General features: G+C 37.9%; 2 protein-coding genes across 3 annotated transcripts in view; one reads left to right on the forward strand and one right to left on the reverse strand.

Annotated features, from left to right (window-relative positions):
• The window catches only part of LOC112051889 (reversion-inducing cysteine-rich protein with Kazal motifs), a 73,061-nt gene extending 71,949 nt beyond the window's left edge, over positions 1–1,112 (forward strand). For both annotated transcript variants that reach the window (XM_052887539.1, XM_052887538.1), the window contains one exon: positions 73–1,112. In XM_052887539.1, coding sequence (XP_052743499.1) covers positions 73–708 — 636 coding nt within the window. In that variant the 3' untranslated portion in view covers positions 709–1,112. The remainder of the gene's footprint in view (positions 1–72) is intronic.
• On the reverse strand, positions 1,105–21,409 carry LOC112051890 (brefeldin A-inhibited guanine nucleotide-exchange protein 3). The gene is made up of 24 exons (XM_052887536.1): positions 21,168–21,409; positions 19,684–19,814; positions 18,002–18,121; positions 17,238–17,415; positions 16,611–16,740; positions 15,871–16,050; positions 15,698–15,796; positions 15,392–15,619; positions 14,456–14,692; positions 14,302–14,354; positions 14,053–14,224; positions 13,863–13,981; positions 13,618–13,781; positions 13,035–13,206; positions 11,176–11,299; positions 10,554–10,731; positions 9,607–9,748; positions 7,515–7,725; positions 7,028–7,121; positions 5,786–5,938; positions 4,798–5,007; positions 4,174–4,347; positions 1,487–4,090; positions 1,105–1,410 (listed from the first exon to the last, which is right to left on the reverse strand). The coding sequence occupies exons 1-24, from the start codon at positions 21,259–21,261 to the stop codon at positions 1,198–1,200; spliced, it is 6,180 nt and encodes a 2,059-aa protein (XP_052743496.1). The 5' UTR covers positions 21,262–21,409; the 3' UTR covers positions 1,105–1,197.
• Between the last annotated feature and the right edge of the window lie 1,262 nt (positions 21,410–22,671).

Consider the following 22,671-nt stretch of genomic DNA (forward strand, 5'->3'; position numbering starts at 1 on the left):
ATTTATTTGTTAAGACCTTGTAAAATCAGCAAATAAAGGTTTAGATGTTTGATACGACATTTCGTATTGCAGACTGGCACCGTGTGTGGAGTCAACGGTATCACGTATACATCGGAGTGTGCTGCGTGGACAGAGTATGTCAGTGTCGATTACTTAGGACCTTGCTTCGCTGTTGGCCCCATCTCCGACCGTATGGAACCCAAGTGTCAGTTTGACAGAATCATCTGTCCTGCTTTGAAGATACAAGGTTGTCTTGGATTCACTGCTCCTGGAGCGTGTTGTCCCAAATGTGGTGGAGCTCTGAGGATCCTTTATTCCAAAAAGCAAATAGATAGGGCATTGTACGGCACTAACATATCAGCAAGTGTTATTAACTTGCACAATGTGTTGTCTGCTCTGGATAGAAACGTCAAAGTAGCACAATGTGCGTTGCGAGGGTATCTTACCATAGAGATGGAAATATTTGTTACCGTTGAATCTATTTTGAAAAATCCAACAGATTTACAGTTAAATGTCTGCATTTTAGAGGCTGAGAGATTAGCGGATCTTATTAACAGAGAAAGTGCTTTGATAACCAGTGATTTAGGTTTAAGTGCTCTATCATATGCTTTGAGTGTTCACACACATCCAACACAAGGAGCTTCTAGTATAAGTTTATCAATATCTATTGTTTTATTAGCATATGCATTAATTTTCGTTTTAAGATGAAATTTTAACGATTGTATATTCTGTAAAATGTTTGTAAATAGTTTATTGTACATACAAAACGTTTAACACCAAATATGTTAGTGTTATATTGAGATTATGAAATAATGCTTTGGTCTGCTTTACCTCGGCACAGTCGTTGTTGTAGAAATTCGTTATTGTGAGTTAAATGTGCCATTAATTGAAGCTTTATGTGCGTATTTGCATATTTTAAATATTAACAGTATATCCGATAGACTGAACTAAGCATTTGTAACAATTTTACAAAAGACAATTTATGGAATAGTCTTTATACCAAATATGTGAAAGTTATTTTTGTTGTTTTGTTGATATATTTCAATATACTTTTTAAGTGACAAATATATTTATCCTCGTATAACTGGATTAAAACAATATTCGGTTCATGATATAGTAGTTTTATTTACGCACAACGAAGACAGAAGAATATAATGTTAAGAATAATATGATTGTTCCAATATCACTATTAATTGATTACTTATATCTAAAATCAGTTAAGTCTTTTTTATCGAAAAATATGTTGATTCTATCGAGAAGCTGTGGTTCAGTAACCGTTTTAGCTAGTTGCATGAATCCAGTCTGTAGAACAGGATATATTACGTGGAATCGTTCTAAAGGAAATGTTAGAACGAGTTCCAGATACGCCATTAAAATGTTCTGGAAGCAATTTCTTTGGACTTCCATGTCCTGAAACAATTAAAGCATCGCAATTAAAATACTTATTCTTCTATAGAACGCTTATAAAATTACAGAAATCTATTACCTTATTTATACTCAGTGTTCTCTGTTGTTCTATTTCAGGTGGAACTGGCTGAGGTGGTATTAAAGGTTCCACATGTTTAGTTTTTTCATATGCAGGCCCATCGCATATTGTTATGTTAACTTTTCTTGTGTTATCATTATTTTCAGATACCGAACGCTGTTTTAGCTCAACTGGACTCTTATCACTTTGCGGATAATCAGCTGATTTGCGGACACTGTGCTTAACTTGTTCATAGTCATTACAGTCCTGTACGATTTTATTTTCTGACTCGTCTAAACAAGAGCTAGAGTTTATTAATTCTTCAGGTGTCAACTTTTCTGTAGGATTATCTTCATTTATAGAGTTTGTTTTAAAGTCTGCAAATGTAAAAGGTTTTGGTTTTTCTGTTTCGATCTCTGGAGATTCGCAAATATTTTCGGTAGGTTTTGTATCAATTTCTGTAGTATCTTTATCTTTCTCTGGTGCTTCTTGTGAAAAGTAATGTTCATAATTATTAGACGAAGAATCCGTTTCTACAGAACTACATGATATCCGATCCTTACTATTATCACAATTATCGAAATCGGAAACACTTACGAGATGCTTAACATAGTTACAACACAATAGCTCCCAAGTTGCTTTCAAATCAAATATTTTCATTATAAATTGATCATATTCCAAAGTCATATTCAGCGTTGTCTTGTAGTTGTTCAATATTATGGAAACATCAGCTGATCTCATTTTAAATTTTTTAACGCCACTGAAAAATATTTCAGTTAAGGCTATAGTTTTAATCAGCCAAGAAGAAGATGTTTGTTTGTATAAATTGGCGGCATGATCTAAGTTTGATACTTTTTGTACGAGAAACTTTAGCCCAGGTCTTGCGTCAAATTGCATCGCCCTGGTATATGATAATTCTAAACTCAACAGTAAAAGATTTATGTTAGCCTTATTCAGGAAAAACTTATAATTACAAATATTTGTGCCACTTTTAAAACCGTCTAGCAATATACTATTTATACCATAAAATACGTCCGATGAGGCTTGAATAAGAACAGTAGCGATAATTTGAACCAATATTTGGTGAGCTAAAAGACCAACTACTAACCCTCTATTAGGTATTCTTACGGTAAACAAATCGGGGTTATGGGAATTAATAGATTCCTGTAAATAGATCAGGAATATATAACTTCGGTCATCTATTAAATTTTGGCTGCAGTTTTTTCCGCTCTGTTTTGAATGGGTATCTACTCTCATTTGTTCTGTTAGAAATACTTGTTGTGCCATAGCATGTAATCTTACATTGTCGTTCACAGAGCAATCTCTTCTTGCTGCTACTTTGACAATAGCTAGATCTCCGTAAAAACTGTTAGAATTTTCATTGAATGCATAAGTTAGTTGCTTCAAAGGGCTCAGACTTGCATTACATGCTCTGTGTAAACTTATACAAACAATCTCCCATTGATTATCTGTTAAAAGGTGGCCTGAAGTTAAAATTATGTGCCTTATACATGAAGCTCCCAGTCTAGCTATTGGTTCTTGCGGTTGAGCAATACATTCCACTAATATTAACATAATCTGTTTCAAAGCAAAGGTAGCCTCTACACTTTCAAAAGGTTCTAGTTCTTCACCTTTGTCATTAGCTGTTGTTCTTTCTAGATTAATTTGTTGCAGTTGATGTAGATATACGACGATAGTGTCTGTGGTCATACCACAGCATTGCTTAAAATTTGGCATAACACTGTCCCAATGTGTATTTACATTACTAATCTGCCTCAGCCAGTTTTGTACGGTTGGCAAAAGCAAATGATTTATGCAGTGAAATCCAAAATGTGTGCCTGGAACTTCGGCTATATTTTTTAGTAATTTAAATAAAGTCTCCATAGTAGCAGGTTGATTTTTCTTAGAACACACAACTGTCGCTGATATTAATCCTTCAATAAGAACGTACCATACTTTAAAAATATTGCTAGGCTTATCAAATTTCAATAAGCAATTATTCGTCGTACTCGATAGTGGCAAGCTCGTTGATAATTTTCTGTAAGAAATTTGTTCTTCTTCACAATTATCGTTTACAATATATTTGGTCACATCAAGGGAGTCGTTTGGTATAATAGGATCAACCACCGACAACGGCAAATCTCCTTTAATTCTATTCCCTGTATTGAAAATCGGACACTTTGGCATATTATACATCATTGTTAAAATATCAGCACAATTTTCTAAATGATACAATGCCTCTCTACACATATCAACTATAACTTTCTCCGACTTTTCTTCGCTAAGCGGTATAAATTTACTATTTTTGGAAAATTTAAGACTTAGACTTGGCTTTGGTTGGGGAGGAGTTGTAACTTTTTTGGGTTTCACATCTGGTGTTAGACCTTCATCTTCATAATGTAAACCTTTAATATGGCTCAATAGACATAGAATGCAATCGAGAGCCGCATTTGCAAATACTAAAGTATTATCTGTATTTAAAAATACTTTGAAAATTTCAAGTATAGCTGAATATTGATTTGAGTTGTTAGCTGCTCTGAGCGTGTTAAACAATGGCCTCCATCCAGATCTTATCTCCATTCTATTTGTTTCAACAAATTCACATATGCATGATATTATTTGTTCCTGTAAAAACAACAGAGTATTTAAATTAACTTATATATTAAACAGATAGATATGTAAGAATATAAATGAATATATGTAGGTACCTGTATGTCATCATCACATAGTTCTAAACAAAGAAGGTTCTCGAAAGGCTTCAGCAACGCCTCATTGAAATGGAAGTGAGGTAGTTCGACTTGTTGATTTAATAATGCCGTAGCGCAGTCATGTAGACATTGGATAGCCAAGCTGGATATTTGGATGTCCTTATGACAAGCTGCCTGTAAAAGAATACATATCGATTATTAAATAAAACTGTGTGCTGTTTATTTCATACTCGTTACTCATACTGTTTACTACTGAATTTCTTATGAATTTCAAAAGCGTTACATATCTTATTTACAGTTTTCAAATATCCTATCAAATACGTACTTTTCAATGCAACGCAAAAAACACCTTCTCTAAAAGAAAACAATTGTTAAAAGAAGAAAAACTACTGTCCTAATTTTAGGCTTGCTATAGCTTTAGTAGTTTCAGATGGGTGTACAGTTATTTACTAATCTTCAAAAATATAACTGTCTATCTGGGAACTTTTTTGCAAAACATATATATTACGTCTACAGCATCATGTTATTACTCCTACCTGAAAGTAATCTACTTAATGGCACTCTGATATTTCAATAAGAGATTTTCCTCCGTAAAAAGAAAAAAAAGCTACCGGAAATTATCACCTGCATGAAATGAGGTCCAACCACAGTCCATATAGCCATACGGTGAGCTAAAGGTCTGGCAGCGCGGAGACACCGCAAGGCCACGTCACCCGCGCGGCAGAGCGCCCTCGCCGCTTCCCCTCCCCCTGCCGCACCCCCTGTCACACCCTTCCCGCGACGCCACCACGTCGCGTTGTTGTTGGCTACGTCTTGTTCCCATGAGGAAAACAACTGGAAGATGAAAGGTCACATAAAATTTTAGCACTATCTGCCGCGCTTATTATTAGAACAATTATTGTAAAATCTTCTGATTTTTCTTACCATTATTTCTCGATAAATTTCTAGTATCTAAACGGTCATGTCAATTTAGTAAAACAATAACAAGGAAAAAGTTTCTAGAGTCAGGAAGATAAGACAACGAACGTATTTATGCGACAATGTCACTCGGACTTGAAAAAATTTTGAACAAAGATTCTTGGTGACGCGATTAACCCTTGTTTTTTCGTCCGAGTGGCGAGAATAGGCGCGTGTCCTCACTCCGCTTGTGCTTTGTCTGTTTTTATACACACTGTCACAAATCATGAAGCTTTCCTTCAACTCTGCATCGATGCAAGTGCAGACAAGAGCAAGACATATGGTCAAGAAGCAGTGGCGTAGCGTGCCTGTATCAAAAGTTGTGGGACCCATAGATTCCTCACAAAGAAACAAAAATGATCACTTAAAATAAATATGAAAGTGACTTAACCTACTACGTAGAATGTTTTTTTAAAACTTTTGGGCGTAGTAAAACCGGAGAAGTAAAGGGGTTTATTTTTACTTTAGTCATTTCTAAAGTGAAAACTTGCAGTTTTTGTTTTTTATTTCCGGGAAGCATCTGATTAAGTGAGATTGTGGAGTAAGTAGAGGGTAAGGGGCCCCTGTAGTCTAGTGGTACCATACCATTGATACAGCTGAAATGGCGGTAGCTACACCCCTGCCAAGAAGAAAGAAGGTCCCATTTCCAACATACCAATCTGTGGTTATGCGCCACCAGCCTCTGCAACGCTGCCCGCAGCGTAGGCAGCGTGGTGGTGGCAGCCAGGCGCGTGAACAGCGCGTCCGCAGCCGCCGACAGCGCGCAGCACACGCGCGCTGCTCCCGACCCAGATATCACGTTTCCTCCCTGAACACCACAAATAGAGATCGGTTACACCCTCCCGAATCACGGTTACACCCTCCCGAATGGCCCTCTAATCCGAGGTCCGAGTCTCATAGGAGACGCCCTTAGAGAGTCGTTCCGTCCTCTAACTTTATTTAAGCTTTCGGGTCTCAACAGGCGATGCTTCTGCGCTCGCCCAAACACCCCGGTACGCCGTAGTGGTCCCACATGGAGCCATCGGCACTTACTCAACACGAAAAAAAAAGATATGTTTAAACTAGGAAATTACTCGTCTTTCAGGAAGAGCACTATCTCAAACACCGCACACCGTGCAATCACATCACCATTGCATTTTCCTTATTCCACATAGGTATAGGTCGGCACAATATGTCCTCTTTTTCCATTTACCTCTGTCATACATCAACTCATCACAGTGAAGAAGAAATGTGTAAAAAAGATTTACACACGTCTTCTTTCACACACTCCAACCATCTTTTCTTAGGCCTTCCTCTCCTCTTGTGTCTTTCCACTTTCAGTTTAACGTTTATATCGTAAACACATCATCACTGTATTTCCTAATTCCACTTGAGTGGTTGGCACAATATGTCCTTTATTTCTATTTACATTATTATACATCAACTCATCATTAACAAGAGTTAGTGAAGAAGACATGTGTATTTTCTTTGGCTTTCTTCTTCTCTTGTGCTTTTCCACTTGCAGTATTAACATTATCATTTAAGATTAAGCTTTTACTAACGGTTTAGTTTTCGGAGTCTTCTAGCATACACTTTCATTTGATAATCGCATCACAGAGGTTCATAAACCGCAATATTTTAAAATCCTCCATATTGGATTTAGAATGATGTCACTTAACTAGCATAACGTAGTGTATTGTCATCTAAACGCACACTAGGAGAAAACGGTTATAAAATTCAGTTGCAAAATACGGCTTAAACAAACAAAATATTGTAAAAACAGCTTGCAATAAGAAAAGAATTTGTAAGTTTTAAACGACCCTGTTCTCATGACTATAATACTAAAAATAATAACCACTTCTTCCTTAACAAGATCATTTCGGAATGGGGTGAATATAAAAAAAAACATATTAAATACCTCTTGCCTACAAGTTTCCACAATCTTTGCCACAGACATATCGTTATTTGGATTGTTTTCAAGAACAGGCTGTAAGAAGTTAAAAACGTCCACACTGGAAAAAAAAACACTTTTGATCAAAATGACATCAGGATAAACACTGAATTCAAACATAAATAGTTTAAAATTATAACTTCTTAAATTACGATTGAAAACCACCTCGTCAGGTCCGGTTCGGTTTTCTAAATTAGCTCAGGTCTGGATTGTTGGTAGGCATAAGCAGTCGTAAAAGTCGTAAAGTCGTACCTACCGCCAAACGAAGCCTGGTAAAACGCTGCGTAGAAACCGTAGATGCATTTGAGTTATGGGTAGAATAGTCCAGTCCGCTTCCATCTTAGACTGCATTGTCATCAACATGTGCATTCGCAATCAACGGGTTAACTCGTCACGGCTTCTTTTATTCAGGGACAAGTTAACCCTCTTGTTATGTGTTTCTTTAAAAACTTACCAGGTCTCATCGTCCCTTCCATCTAATACCAACTTTGCATCAGCCTGGAGTATGGAGACAGTCTTGTTCCTACCGGTCTGCATAGTGACGATAGGCGTAGCATTGTTGCCTTGCTGTCCAAATAGCGAATGCTCGAAGCTGGAGACATATTGGCAAGCGGCGAAGATGTGCTCCCAGCATTCCGGTGCTTTGGACCCCAGTTCTAGACCACCTGGAATTTTAATTCCGCTGCGTCGTTATGCCTACCAAACCTGATAAGTGAATGGTCATCAAATCGAAGCATTCATAGAAGATGAATGCCTCTTAGAATGAAATGATTGTCATCGGCTAAAGACAGAAATTTAAATTCATTCTAATTTGTATGAAGGTAATCATAATTAATGAGCAATTAATTAACCGTATTTTTGAAAATTTGCTGTAAATTTTAGGCTTATGCTAATTTAGTATCAGCAGCCTTACTACCTATGTAGGTAGTTTGATAATAAATAATATTAAAAAAAACACTTATCAAGTTTGGTAGGCATAACGACGCAGTGTGTGTGTGTTATTTTTAATTTAGATTTAATACTTATAATTAAATGATATTTGTAACACCATTATGTAAAGTTTAGAGTTGGGTATATGGTTTATAAGCCTCAATAGCTCAACGGTAAAAGCGGTCGGACTCATCACCGAGGGGTGGTGGTTCGATCCCCGGCCCGTTGGTCTATTGTCTTACCCACTCCTAGCACAGTCTTTCCCGACTAGTTGGAGGGGTTTGTATAATATGACCAATATTCCCATATTGGTCATATTATACAAATAAAAAATATGGCAAAAAATATATATAAAAAAAAATGCCTGAAAAGTATTTTGTTTTTTCGAGATAGTCAAAGGTTTAGGTACAAGATGCCGTTACAAATATCTTGATTAAATTTGAAAAATGATAATTTTCGTATACTTACGCACACACCCATACTATTATCAATCAGCCATCTTCTTTCATCATTCACTTATATGTATGAGTAACTTATATGTAAATACAAACAATGTACCGATCAAAAGATACCGCACCAATAGAAACTATCTGCTCTTTTCATCATATCTCTTAATCAGTGACGGATTAAGCTAGCGCGGGGCCTGTAGCAAATTTAAACAGGGGGCCCTTTTAGATTTAAAAAAACAAATTATAATTTGTTTTTTCTCCCTAAAAGTGACTTACAAAAATATCTAGAAATAGGAAGCTATATTCTGTATTTATTTTTCAAAATTTTAGGTTTATTACTTCGGAGAATCAAGTTTGAATCAAGCTTGAACAGTACGAGTATATATCCTTTTATAACTCAAAAGCAAAAACTTCGGCTGGTGGGAGGCTTCGGCCGTGGCTAGTTACCACTCTACCGGCAAAGACGTACCGCCAAGCGATTTAGCGTTCTGGTACGATACCGTGTAGAATCCGAAAGGGTTGTGGATTTTCATCCTCCTCCTAAGGAGTTCGCCCGCTTCCATCTTAGACTCCATCATCACTTACCATCAGGTGAGATTGTAGTCAAGGGTTAACTTGTAAAGAATAAAAAAAATGCTTACTATTACTACTTACTACTAAGATATATGTATTATTAGGTTTTAAGATATATTATTACTATTAGGGTTGCCACCCTTACTCTAATTAACATGAAAATATTTCTCAAATTATTAAAAAGTTGCAATGACTGGAAATATTATTTTCTTTTAAAATTATACACTAATTTTAAAAGAAAATAATATTTCCAAATAGATTCTAAAATTTCCAAATAGGTCAAAATAAAATTCTAAAATTTCCAAATAGGTCAAATTTTGTATTTGAAAATCTTGGTGGCAACCCTAATGAAATCCCACCCCTATTGGCCCCTGTAATCTGAATTTAGACTGATGCGTGAAGTGTCTTGGTGTTATTGTATCGGCATAATATCAAGATAATGCATTTCACTTTTGACAGCGTTAGTACACATTTTCTCCTCCTGATACTCCTGCTCGCATTTTTCATGTAATCGTATGTGTATGTGTGTGTATGTAATGTGATGTGCATGTAAGGTGTAAGGTGGTGTATATGAATAATGTTGTGTGTCCCTACCTGAAATTAATATGTCCAAAGACAAGGCGTGCGTGGATAGAATCTTTCCGTTGGCAGGCTGGGAGATTGCAGAATTTGCCAACAAAGCCAATATGCTACTGCAGCGATTCTGCAAACTTAGCGTCGTGCTTATCCGAGCAGCCTGGAATAGGATTATTTAAGTGAAGCTTCGACCAAGAGCGAGTAAGCGATAGCCTGGTAAAACTTATTTCATGAAAGCCTATGCTCCTAGTCATTATTATCATCATCTCAGATGGACGCTGCAGGACATAGGCCTTTGTAGGGACTTCCAAACATCACGACCCTGAGTGGCCCGCATCCCGCGAATCCCTGCGACTCGCTTGATGACGTCAGTCCACCTGGTGGGCGTTCGACTAACACTGCGCTTTGACGAGGCTCTGGTAAATGACAGATGGCGGTATATCCATTCCCACAGGCTAGATAAGGCCGGTGTCAAGCAGCAGCGATACCGGCGCGACAAATCTAGCTCTGCGCTGACCAATCCGCATGCCCAGCGTGGTCAGTACTGGGCAAAATTATGGCTGCTTTGCTACTGACCGTACAAGTAGACACATTACACAGCCCCTAGTTCCCAGCAACCCCGGTATTCCTGGCTCTGGCAGCGGTTACTGTCTGTCTGTGTTCGTTATAGAAACAAAAACTACTCGACGGATTTTAACGAAATTTAGTACAATTATTTTTCATACTCCTGGGCAGGTTATAGTATACTTTTCATCACGCTACGATCTATAGGAGCCGAGCACTGAAGGGAAATGTTGGGAAAACGGGAGAAGTTACTCCATTTTTAATCCATCTTTAATCCAGCCCTTACAGTAGTATACTGTAAGGGCTGGATTAAAGAGGTCTAAGGGCGAACGAAATCGCGGGCGTCCACTATTATTTATATAAGTAATTAAGTAGGTAGGTAAGATACTTAAGTATTTTACCTTGTGCAATCCTTCCAAGCACTGTATAGTCAGTCCCTCCCAAGCAATACGTTTCCTCTTTCCAAACGTATTTATCTTCGTAGTTATGATTCCACGCAATTTGTGCTTCTTATTTCTGTATCCAGTTAGCGGCACACTGAACACTGTCACCATCGACTCCCAGATGCATGTTAGTATCCTAAATTGGAAAAAGAAATCTAATGAAATCTCATGCAACATTCTTAAAAAAAAATTATAAGCATTGGAACCGTGATAGCCATGCATATGACCTCTGCCTACGATTCCGGAGGGTGTGGGGCATGCACCTTCAACTTTTCAGTTATTTATGTAAGACATTAAATATCAGGGTGAAGGTAAAACATCGTGAGGAAACCTGCATACCAGAGAATTTTCTTAATTCTCTGCGTGTGTGAAGTTTGCCAACCCGCATTGGGCCAGCGTGGTGGACTACTGGCCTAACCCCTCTCATTCTGAGAGGAGTTCAGCAGTGAGCCGAATATGGACTGATAATGATGAAACATTGGAACAGAAGGAAGGGCGAACTGCACCTAGGTGGGACCACAGAATAATACATAACAGTAGGTACAAGAGTAAAATAAGTTGGTAATAATGATGTAGTTACCTTCTTGCCCAACGCAAGCTGGCTTGATATTGTGGCGAGTCGTTGCTACTGTTATAAATCATGGACACTTGTTTCAGTTTCTGCCAATCGGACATTACTGGGTTTTGGTCTAATCCTCCCAAATCTGGAAACAGGATAAAATAATGTTACACAAATAATCTATATCTATATCTTATATATTACTTATAATAAAACTAGTCGAATTCTATGCATTTATTCGCAATTTGAAATTTTTAACCGACTTCCAAAAAGGAGGAGGTTCTACGTTCGGCTGTATGTATGTTTTTTTTTTTTTTATGTATGTCCAGCGATAATTCCGTCAATTATGGACCGATTTTGAAATTTTTTTTTTGTTTTGTAGGGTTTACTTCCAGGGTGGTCCCATTTTTTTCATGTCAGGATCTGATGATGGCATCCTGGAGAAATTGAGGGGAACTTTCGAAAGTTCTAGAGACGGCTAGTACGTTTGTTAGTGTTTCCATAAGGTATTTTAAACCACTACAACTTTATGTAGGTTTGGAGTTGGTCTGATGATGGAGCCGAAACACAGACGATGGAACTCGTCAAGGATTTATAGCAGTCACCTTTTGTTTGGGCTTGATTAATTTGTATTGATGAGTACTTTCCACCTATATGGGTTGTGACTGTATTAAGGGTCTGGTGATGAAGACGAGGGACAGTGAAGAGAACTCCTCGACGGTTCACAGTAGCTACCTCGTGTTTGGACTTGATAAATTTGTATTGATGAGAACATTCCACCTAGATGGATTGCGACTGTATTAAGGGTCTGGTGATGAAGACGAAGCACAGTGAAGAGAACTCCTCGACGGCTCACAGTAGCTACCTTGTGTTTGGACTTGATAATTTTGTATTGATAAGAACTTTCCATTTAGGTTGTGACTGTACACACGTAGTGGGTATGCTAACACTAAAAATAAAAAAATAAAAATTTTAATAAAAAAATTCAACCGACTTCCAACTCAAAAAATAACTTTAACTAAAAAGCAAAAAATAACATCCTACCTATGTGCTACCTTCTGATCAGTTGGTAGGCGGTGCCAAGCCAGTGTCGTGTTTTAATTAAAGCTGTTTCTGGAATAACCACAGAAATTTTGTAGTTTAAACGTATTTAATTAAAACATCACTGGCTTGGCACCGCCTTCAAACTGATCAGAAGGTAGCACATAGGTAGGATGTTATTTTTTGCTTTTTAGTTAAAGTTATTTTTTGAGTTGGAAGTCGGTTGAATTTTTTTTATTAAAATTTGTATACTTATACCATTTATAACACCACGTTACCGTGGCATAACGGACGCCAGCGCCATCTAGAATCTATACTTATAATACGAATTCTATACATTTTATATATTCTGTACATTGAAGATATTTTAAATTTTTTGTTGGAGGGCATTATATAATCGATACTGAAGCTAAAAATATGTTTTTTTCGATTTTTTGTCTGTCTGTCTGTCCGCGTGTTTTTGTTATTCGGGTATCACGCTGAAACTACTGAATGAATTCAAATGAAACTTGACGTGGTTTAAGACAATACGGAAAAGGTTATATGATACTTTTCATTGCGAAAATAAAATGGGTTGAAATAGGGGTTGAAAGTTTGTATGGAAAGTCCTTCATTTTTAGAGTTACAGTTTTAGAAATTTGTTCATAAATCATAAAAAAAAATACGAAATAAAATAAAATTCAAAAGTTTTTAAAATTTTAACTCTAAAGTGGTGAAATACTGCTTGAAAGTTTACATTGATTTCCACTCGGACGAAGTCGCGGGCGTCCGCTAGTGTTTAATAAACTTCTTCTGATAGAATTAATTTATTAATAAGAACATTGCAACCAGTTACTTACCAGATAATAAATGTATGAGTGGATGTTCAGCCGTAGCAACGTCTTTCAACAAATCAGTAGCCAATACTTGTTGGTACAACTCTCGCAGCCAAGTTGCTGACAAATATACCAAAACACCGCTAACTTGCACTTCATCTACAAACTCGTCTTCAGTCAGCGGCACGGGAATTTTCTGCAAAACAAATGATTAATTAAAGGAATTACGACAATTTTACGTACTCTTACATACAGTGGAAATCCTTGCAAAGAATAGGTGAATAGGTCTAATCAATTAACTTTCAAAATAATTTAGTTTAAGAAGTTTTTGGTCAATTGCTAAAGAATTTCGTCATTGACACTGTCAAATCACTGACATAGCTCAGCGAGTCGCGAAGCTGAAGTGGCAATGGGCGAGCAACATAGTTCGGAGAGCCAATGGACGCTGGGGTCCCAAGGATATCAAGCGGGTTGCAGGGAGCCGCTGGATGATGGCGGCTCGAGACCGTTGTGCTTGGAGGTCCATGCAAGAGGCCCATATTCAGCGTGACGTCTATCGGCTGATAATGAATGAATGGTGAATGATCGTCATTGATAAGACACTTACATTGGTATCTGTATAATATCTTGTACGTCGTTGCTTCAAAGTGAGAAGCAAAGCAGCATATGTGGCCAAGTATACTCCGTCAGCGTTCATGATGCAAGCGGTGGCTGGTGGCTGCGATGCGTTATGTTGGCAGCATTTCGATGCAAATTCTTGCATCGCTTCATCTACCTAATAAACCAGAACTAAGTCTTAAAACAGAATTATCACCCTTCAACTGTGATAAGTTGAAAATTTATGAATAGCACCTACTTCGATGCAAGTCCTTAAATTCAATAGCTTGGGTAGCAAGGAATTCTGCAGAGTTTTAACAAATTGTCTAGCGTTATGTCTTTCCAAGTCTACGTTACATTCTGTTACAGTACATCTGAAATTAAAGAATTATATAGAAAATCAGTTCATTTATACAAATTTAAGTTGTTCATACAAGCTTTATACCTTCCGAGGTTCAAAGTCTTTGGCACTGCTTTTGTTTTATTTTCAAAGGAATCTTTTTGTGCATTTTTCGGCGATGCAGGATTATTTGCTCTAGATGGAAGGAAGACATTGTCAGCATCTGAATCTGCTTCGGCCTCACTGCCAGAACTTATGTTTTCAGGACCCGAAGTATCTGGTGAATTTCACAAACTTATTGTAATGAAAAAAAAAAGAAAGAAAACATTATTAAACTAGAGATATTATAGTTACCTGATGAATCGTGATCTTTAGATTCGTTATTTTGCAAAACAGCAACCACATCTCTGAAAAAACAGCAAATTATTCTATAGCTACAAAGAACACTTTTGTACACAATTTCTAATACGGAAATCATACGAAGTTTGTGGATTTGCCTTTCACTTACCTATATGGGCTTGGTAGTCTTGCGAGGGTTTGATACGTTAGAGGGCCACTATAATCAGCGTCTTGCAATTTTGGCCAGTGATTGAGTATGAGTGTAGCAATTTCAAGTGGCAAATATTCTACTGATCCAGAACATAGCTTTTCCAGAGCATCAAGCAGAGAAAAAACGCATTCGACCGCGGCCGCTACTACTTCGGGGTTACCGCTGCGACCACAGTCTTCAATTCCGTCCATTATTCTATAAATAAATAATTCTTCAACAAGAATACAATAAGAAACTTATCCTAATAACTATACACATCATGCTCGCATGGAAGGTGGCAAGAACACTGTCCGTATTTCAGTATTTTCAGTGACTTATCCTATGTATGCTTTTGTCATTTCTGAAGTGAAACCTCTGTTTTATATGTTTCTTTAGCGGGAAGTACCAGATTTAAATGAGATTGATACATTTTACAAATTTTTCCGACAAGGGACCCCGTATCATTGATACGGTGCTATCATTGATACGCCCTTGTTGGGGCAGCCAGAACTTTTGCACAAATTGAGTTAGCCCTTCTGTCACTAGACACGGTAAAATAATTCGGCACTCGGTTATTTTTTGGCACTGCGACTCCACTGGCCAAAAGTATCCACGGCAAAAGGTACATAAACACATATATATGTAACTCTCGGTCAGATACTTGTGCAACTTACAGGTTTCACCATTTTCTGCTGCGGCTCCCGTTTTAAAAAAATATGGTTTTTAGGATGGTGAATATTTTTTAGATTCTGAAGAATCACTTGTAGGATTTCAAGTATAAACTAATTTCTAAAATACTTTTTATGAGAAGATTTCTTCAGGAATTAAATTTGATTTAAGTTCTTACATGCTTAAGACATATAATTTTGGAACTAACAGTTTAATCAAAGTCAGGAAATCTAAATATTTACTCACAGTCTGACAATAGCCATATCATCACTATGACGTTCTGAATGATCCGCCTTTTTCATGAGCACAAGTTGGCACAGCCTCTTTGGATTGTGTAAGAGTTCTCTAACACTTCTCAGGGGTTCCACGCGATGTTGTATCGGCGGGTATAGAAGCATTCTGTGGTATAATGCTTCCAATACTGGTCTTAAGTTTGATGTAGAACCAACCAGACGGACGAGTTGATTCGCAATGCTAAAAATTAAAATAACCACACATTCATAACGAAATATAAAAAAACCGATAATATTGATAAGGAAGTTTTTAGTTTACCTGTAAATAGCTTTGGCCTGTTTGCTGTTAAAACTTGGGGCACAAACTAACGCTCCAGAACCTCTACCTGAATCATCGACTAGATGTCCGTCATGTTCTCTGCAATACAAATAAATATCATAAGTGTGTGGGAAATTTGTCAAATGCATTTCGTAAAGTTCATGACGGATTACCTGGATTTAATATTTTTATCGACTCTTGGTGTTCCCAAAAATGATATCAGTGATGGGCAAAACTTCTGCCATAGGAACGTAGTGAAGTGTGAGTTTCCACTGACTGTCTCTGAAAGACTTGACATCAATGTGAGCAAACAGTCCAAAAAGAATAACGCTAACGGATTTTGTTTCGGGATCCTGAAATAAATAAAATATTCTGTAACATTTTGTAGAAACCGAAAGGGATGTGGATTTTCATCCTACTCCTAATAAGTTAGCCCGCTTCCATCTTAGATTGCTCATCACTTACCATCAGGTGAGATTGTAGTCAAGGACTAACTTGTAAAGAATAACAAAAAGAGTATTATTCATATTAATTTATACAAACAGCTTAAACTCACGTTATACAAACGTCGGAGTATGCCACGATCCAAACTCATTTTAGTCGAAAGAATTTGGGCATACTTCGCCGTTGTGTTACATGGGTTTTAGCCGTGTGTCTTAATAAATGTAGTATTTCCTGAACAGTAGAATTGTTCTTTGTTTAATTGAAACATACAATACGGAGCCCCAATAGCTCAACGTTAACGCGGTAGGACTTATCACCGAGTGGTGGTTCGATCTCCGCCCCGTTGGTCTATTGTCGTACCCACTCCTAATACAGTCTTTCCCGACTAGTTGGAGGGGAATGGGAATATTGATAATATTTAAAAGATATGGCTAATATTCTTTTTAAAAAAATACAATGGAATACTAACAATTGAGTTTCAGAAAGTCTGCTGCACAAATATTGAATGACTGGTATGACCTCGCTGTAACATCCCACGGCTACGATGTGGTTCCTGCCCAGGGGTGAGCCTTCTGATAACAATTCTTGACATTCTTCATCTGAAAAAGAATCGCGGAGATCATTTATACCAGTTGTAATTATGCATGTAAACACTTGGGAACAACTTGGTGTAGACGAGAAATAGGGATACCTATATGATTAAGCTTCCTTTTTTATTATTAGCAACCCATATTCGGTTGAGCTCGAGCCTTCTCTCAGAATGAGAGGGGTATCGGTCAATGGTCCAATACGCTTGCTCACTGTAAATTGGCAGACTTCATACACGTAGAGAATTAAGAAAATTCTCTGGTATTCAGGTTTCCTCACCGAATATGTGGATGTATTCGCGAAATATCGATTTTCGTGACCTTTTGATGTTTGTAACTTTATTAGCCGGTACGACATCGATGTCGATTTTTCACATCTTCATAATAACACCGTAATTAAGGTAGATATACACAAAAATTCAGGTCAGTAGGAATTTTTCCTCATATTGGAGTTTAAAATGCCTAAAATTACTGGACTATTTAGGATGTGGATGAATTCATCAACTAACCCAACTGCGCACAGTAGGCCCTCAACATCTGTGCGGCGGCGGCTCGTGCGGCGGCGGCCACGTGCGGCGCCGCACCCGCCGCCTCGCCGCACCGGCCGCACGCCCACACGCACAGCCGCCCGTTGAGCGTGCGGCGCGGAGACAGCGCCATTGACAGGTACATGCGGAATATCTGCACCTACGAGTACATATTACGACTTACGATAACATACATTTGAATGTAGAACCTCTTCCTTTTTGGATGTCTACTAAAACCTTAGACCAATTACCTTCTATAGGACCTGCCCCGCTAGAGGTTACGATAGATGACGAACTCCGTGGCGCAATGGTATGCGCGGTGGATTTACAAGACGGAGGTCCTGGGTTCGATAGCCGGCTGGGCCGATTGAGGTTTTCTTAATTGGCTGGCTGGTGGGAGGCTTTAGCCGTGGCTAGTTACCACCCTACCGACAAAGACGTACCGCCAAGCGTTCGGGTACGATGTCGTGTAGAAACCGAAAGGAGTGTGGATTTCATCCTACTCCTAACAAGTTAGCCCAATTGTGTTGTATTGTAAATGTAATCAAGGGCTAACTTGTAGAAAATTAAAAAAAAACTACCTTTGTCAAAAATATATGATCATTATCAAAGTTGTTCATATAAACTGCATCTATAGAATTGTTGTTTCACTGTGTTAAAATTACACGTGTGTGTTTTACGATTTAAAAGAATACTACAATAGAAGGTTTAGAGGTAAAACCATAAAAACATAGATCCAATCTTACTTGCGTGTCGGGCAAATGGTACATAACCGACGTGGTGGCGCACAGCAGTTGGGATGGCATCCATAGCGAATCATCTTCGGGCTCGATGCCTCGGTGGAAGCGATCATCGCGGAGTATTTTCTAGAAACAAATAACATCATGTAGGTACCTACCATAATTACAAAATAGGTAATATTTATGTCGGTATCTTGGGTTCTCCTGTAGGCACCCGGACTACTGGCACCTCTTGACCCTTACGTGTGGAAGCAAAATCACATAATATAAAGAAATATATAAAAAATTACCTATAGAGTTTTTTATTTATTTATTTTATATTATTTATTTTATTTATTTATTTTATATCAAAGTTTCCACACTCGAACCCCAAAAACATTACATTATTGGTTAAAGAGTTAGGGATAAATTAAAAACTAAATATATTTTTCTGAATTTGCAGCTCGTCTATTGCCCCCTTCGGATATCTTCTATACTTAGAATAAATCTGTAGAGAAGTCAATTCTGTACATGAAATATATTTCTAAAATAACTATCAGGGGGTGATTAGTGATCGATACTGATGCCAATAATGCAATCAGTAAAATTTTTGTCTGTCTGTATGTTCTTTATAGAAACAAAAACTACTCGACGGATTTTAACGAAACTTGGTACAATTATTCTTCATACTCCTGGGCAGGTTATAGTATACTTTTCATCACGCTACGATCAATAGGAGCAGAGCAGTGAAGGGAAACGTTGGGAAGACGGACGAAGTTACTTCATTTTTACAGCGATACCATTGTTAGGGCTGGATTAAAGAGGTCTAAGATCGGACGAAGTCGCGGGCGACCACTAGTACCTACCTAATAAGTACTTTATGTTATGTGGGCCCTAAAATTAATGTTGATACAGAGCCTCTCCAAGCCACGCTATGCTACTGTTCTCCTGCTATGACTACCATGACATTTCGTCCTTTACAATCCAGACAATGACATGACGACCGACAATGCTTCCCGAGCAACAAAATCACAAGCAACACAAAAATTCGCCGGCGAAGACCCCCCGATATCCCCGAAGGTCCCCGATATCTAACGTCACCCCGACGTGGGTTTTCTAACTTACGACCTTGGGGGCGTCCAGACTGATTCACTCAGGTCACGGTTACCCCTCCCAAATGGCCCTCTAAGCCGAGGTCCGAGTCTCATAGGAGACGTTAGAGAGTCGTTCTGTCCTCTATCTTTATTTCAGCCTTCGGGTTTCATCAGGCGATGCTTCTGCGCTCGCCCAAACCTCACGGTGTCGCCGTAGTGGTCCCACATGAAGCCATCGGCATTTACTCAACACGAAAAAAAAACCAGACATGCTATGGTCTTCATGATATATGGATGTTTAGTATTTGAGGTCTCACGGCCTCCGTGGCGCAGTGGTATGCGCGGTGGATTTACAAGACGGAGGTCCTGGGTTCGATCCCCGGTTGGGCCGATTGAGGTTTTCTTAATTGGTCCAGGTCTGGCTGGTGGGAGGCTTCGGCCGTGGCTAGTTACCACCCTACCGACAAAGACGTACCGCCAAGCGATTTAGGTGTGGATTTTCATCCTCCTCCTAACAAGTTAGCCCGCTTCCATCTTAGACTGCATCATCACTTACCATCAGGTGTGATTGTAGTCAAGGGCTAACTTGTAAAGAATAAAAAAAAAAAGTCTCACATGAAATCCCTGGAGAGCGAAGGCGACAAGGCGGGGGCGCTTGCTCTCGAGGGCGATCTGCAGCGGCAGGAAGCACGCGCGCCGGAGCTCGAACGACGCCCGCCGGCTGCTTTCTTGCATACACAGCAACTCTGGAATTACCAATATCAAGTAAGAAAGAAAGAAAGAAAATAAGTTCATTCACTTTTTAGTGTCACAAACAGTACATCCTATCTTAGATATTATATGACTGTCTGTGACACCAAACAGAAAGGGTTTACAGCTCAGCATTAGCCGTTCATCGCAGGAAAGCAATGCCCAGCGCTGATTTTCAGCTGAGACCCGGGTGACGTCACAGTCAGTTATAATTACAAACTAAACAACTAATCAAAATACTTTTAATACATTCAAATTAAAAATTAAGATAATAAAACACAAAATAAAAAACCAAAGACAAAAAACCTTGATAAGAGCGTATAAATAAAATGATAATAACATAAAGATAAATGCTAACTTACAATAATTAATATGTATAGTAAGTAGGGTAAGTAAGTAAGTATAGTAAGTAGGGTAGTAGACTCTCAAATTTAATATATATACTGTAGGAAATAGTAGTCTGAGACGGATATAACATCAGGTGGCGCGACTTGTTTCCGTAAAGAGTGGGAGTTAGACAGGGGTCCCCGCGACTTCGTTGTTAGACTTCTATGATCTGGCCTCTCGCAAAATCCGTTTTTAGCGAACGTTTACTAACTACGTCGTACGTCTTGCGGTTTTAGATATTTCGTGATGTTTATTTTATCACATATTTAAAAAAACCAAGTCCTCCGCCGCGTACGGCGTATGTATGTCTTTTACGATAAATTCAAAAACTACTGAACGATTATTCATGCGGTTGAATTATGACGATGATAGTTGGAAGTCATACTACCTGGGAGTTTTCGTCGAAAACGGTGGTATAACAAAGGAATATTCAAGATAAGAATATTTCTACAAAAAAAAACAGCGACAGTGGTTCATACCTATATTTCCATCTTCCCTAGATAGCTAAGTATAGTATATCAATCTATCTTCTAAAAAAATTGTAACCCATGAAAGTATACCCAGATATTCTTGCGGATGAAGACAAGGTCGTTTGCTAGCTAAATTTATTAGACCTATTCATTCCTGGACTAGACTGATAAAACAATATGGCGGATGTACCTAACCATACGGATACGACAGAAAAGATAATGCTTGTCTACTCTTGCGAAAATTGTAGTTACAACAGAACAATGATGATTGAATTTATGTTTACGTTTCAGTAAGATACTTTTTGATACATGCTTAGCTAAAAACAAGGTAGTGCTTATCTGCTTACATTGCCTATACTTATAAATAAAAAGGTTTTTACGATAAAGTTTAAATTGATTTTGTTTTTCGATGTTTAAAGTTTGGCTTGTTAAAACATTCAAAATTCGAAAATTGGCATAATATTTTAATGGTCCATACTATAGATTACCTACCTAACGCATCCTGACATGATTTTTTGAGAGGAATCAACTTCGGTCCAGTTGCTTCTCTGTAGATATCTTGGAGCAATTCTTCCATATCACACATTGGTCCAAATCATTTTGGAGTCACTAAACTGCTAAAAAAATGTACACGGTTTTACTTCAAGGAGCACAAATAATAATACGTGGGTCTGATAAACTGCGTAATACAACGGTGAGTGGGTGTTTCTATCGGGAGAGTCTTGCTGAGCATGCTCGAACTAAAAATCAATACTTCTGCCGGAGGCTTGTTGTTTTTTTTTCATTTGTTTTATTGTAGTAGGTACAACAGGTGGCAAGGGAATTTTTCGTTTCAATCAGCCTAAACAAATATGTACTAACTACCTACATACATAACTTTTTAATATTAGTTATGTACTTTTAGCAGACTGAAGTGGATTACAAAAATAAGAAAACCAATGTCGAACAAAGGTTATGATTTAGGTACAACATTTCAGTACAAATTAATTATCAAATCAAACTGTAAACAAAATAAGAACCTAGAATGGTAGAGAATGACCTTGAGTGGAGTCACGCACTTGTGAACGTTGTGTGTAGGGTTAAAAGCGAATTTGTTATTAAAAGCGTTAAATAATAGCGTTATCTAACACTCCCCTTTTTCACTCAAGTCACTCTCCCCGCCTATCTCAAGTAACCCATAAAGAATTACATAACAAGAAATGTGGAGGGCTCGAATGCCACGAGGATACTGAAGCCGACCGTACAACGAGCGCCTTATCTAGGATCTGGTGATGGAATCTCGGAGAAATCGAGGGGAACTTTAAAAAAAATATAGTAGTAACTAGTATGTTTGTTAACTTTTTAATTAACTATTTTAAAGCACTACAACTTGATGAAGGTCTGGAATCGATGTGCTAATGGAGCCAAAATACAGAGGAGGGAATTCCTCAATGATTTACAGCAGTTCTCTTGTGTTTGGACTTTTGTATCAGTTTGGACTTGATTATTTTTATTGAGGAGAACTTTTAACCTAGATGAGTTGTGACTGTCATTATGGGTCTGGTGATGAAGACAAAGTACACATAAGGGAACGACTTAACGGTTTACAATAAGCATATATACCTTGTGTTTGAGCTTGATTAATTTATATTGATGAGGACTATCCATCTAAATGGGTTGAGACTGTCATTAGGGGTCTAGTGATGAAAACGAAGCACTAGAAATCGAAAAATAAAAAATATATTAATAAATGAAATACAACCGACCTCGAACTTAAAAACATACCCACTAAAATAAATGTTACACTCTGCTTTTCACTACGATTGCGAAAAAATAAAATAGTTAAGTACAATATTCAATGATTTATTTTAATTGAAAATTAAATGTACAAAGTCTAGTGTTTTGGATATTAAGGGAGATGCTTTTACCCGGTAACATAATTTCCGACTACTGTGAAGATGAATAATGAGTATGTGAGGTAAACGTGGGAGATAATAGTTTAAAAAACTCCTTTCGT

Source organism: Bicyclus anynana, chromosome 19 (assembly GCF_947172395.1).
Source record: "Bicyclus anynana chromosome 19, ilBicAnyn1.1, whole genome shotgun sequence".
NCBI lineage: Eukaryota > Metazoa > Arthropoda > Insecta > Lepidoptera > Nymphalidae > Bicyclus > Bicyclus anynana.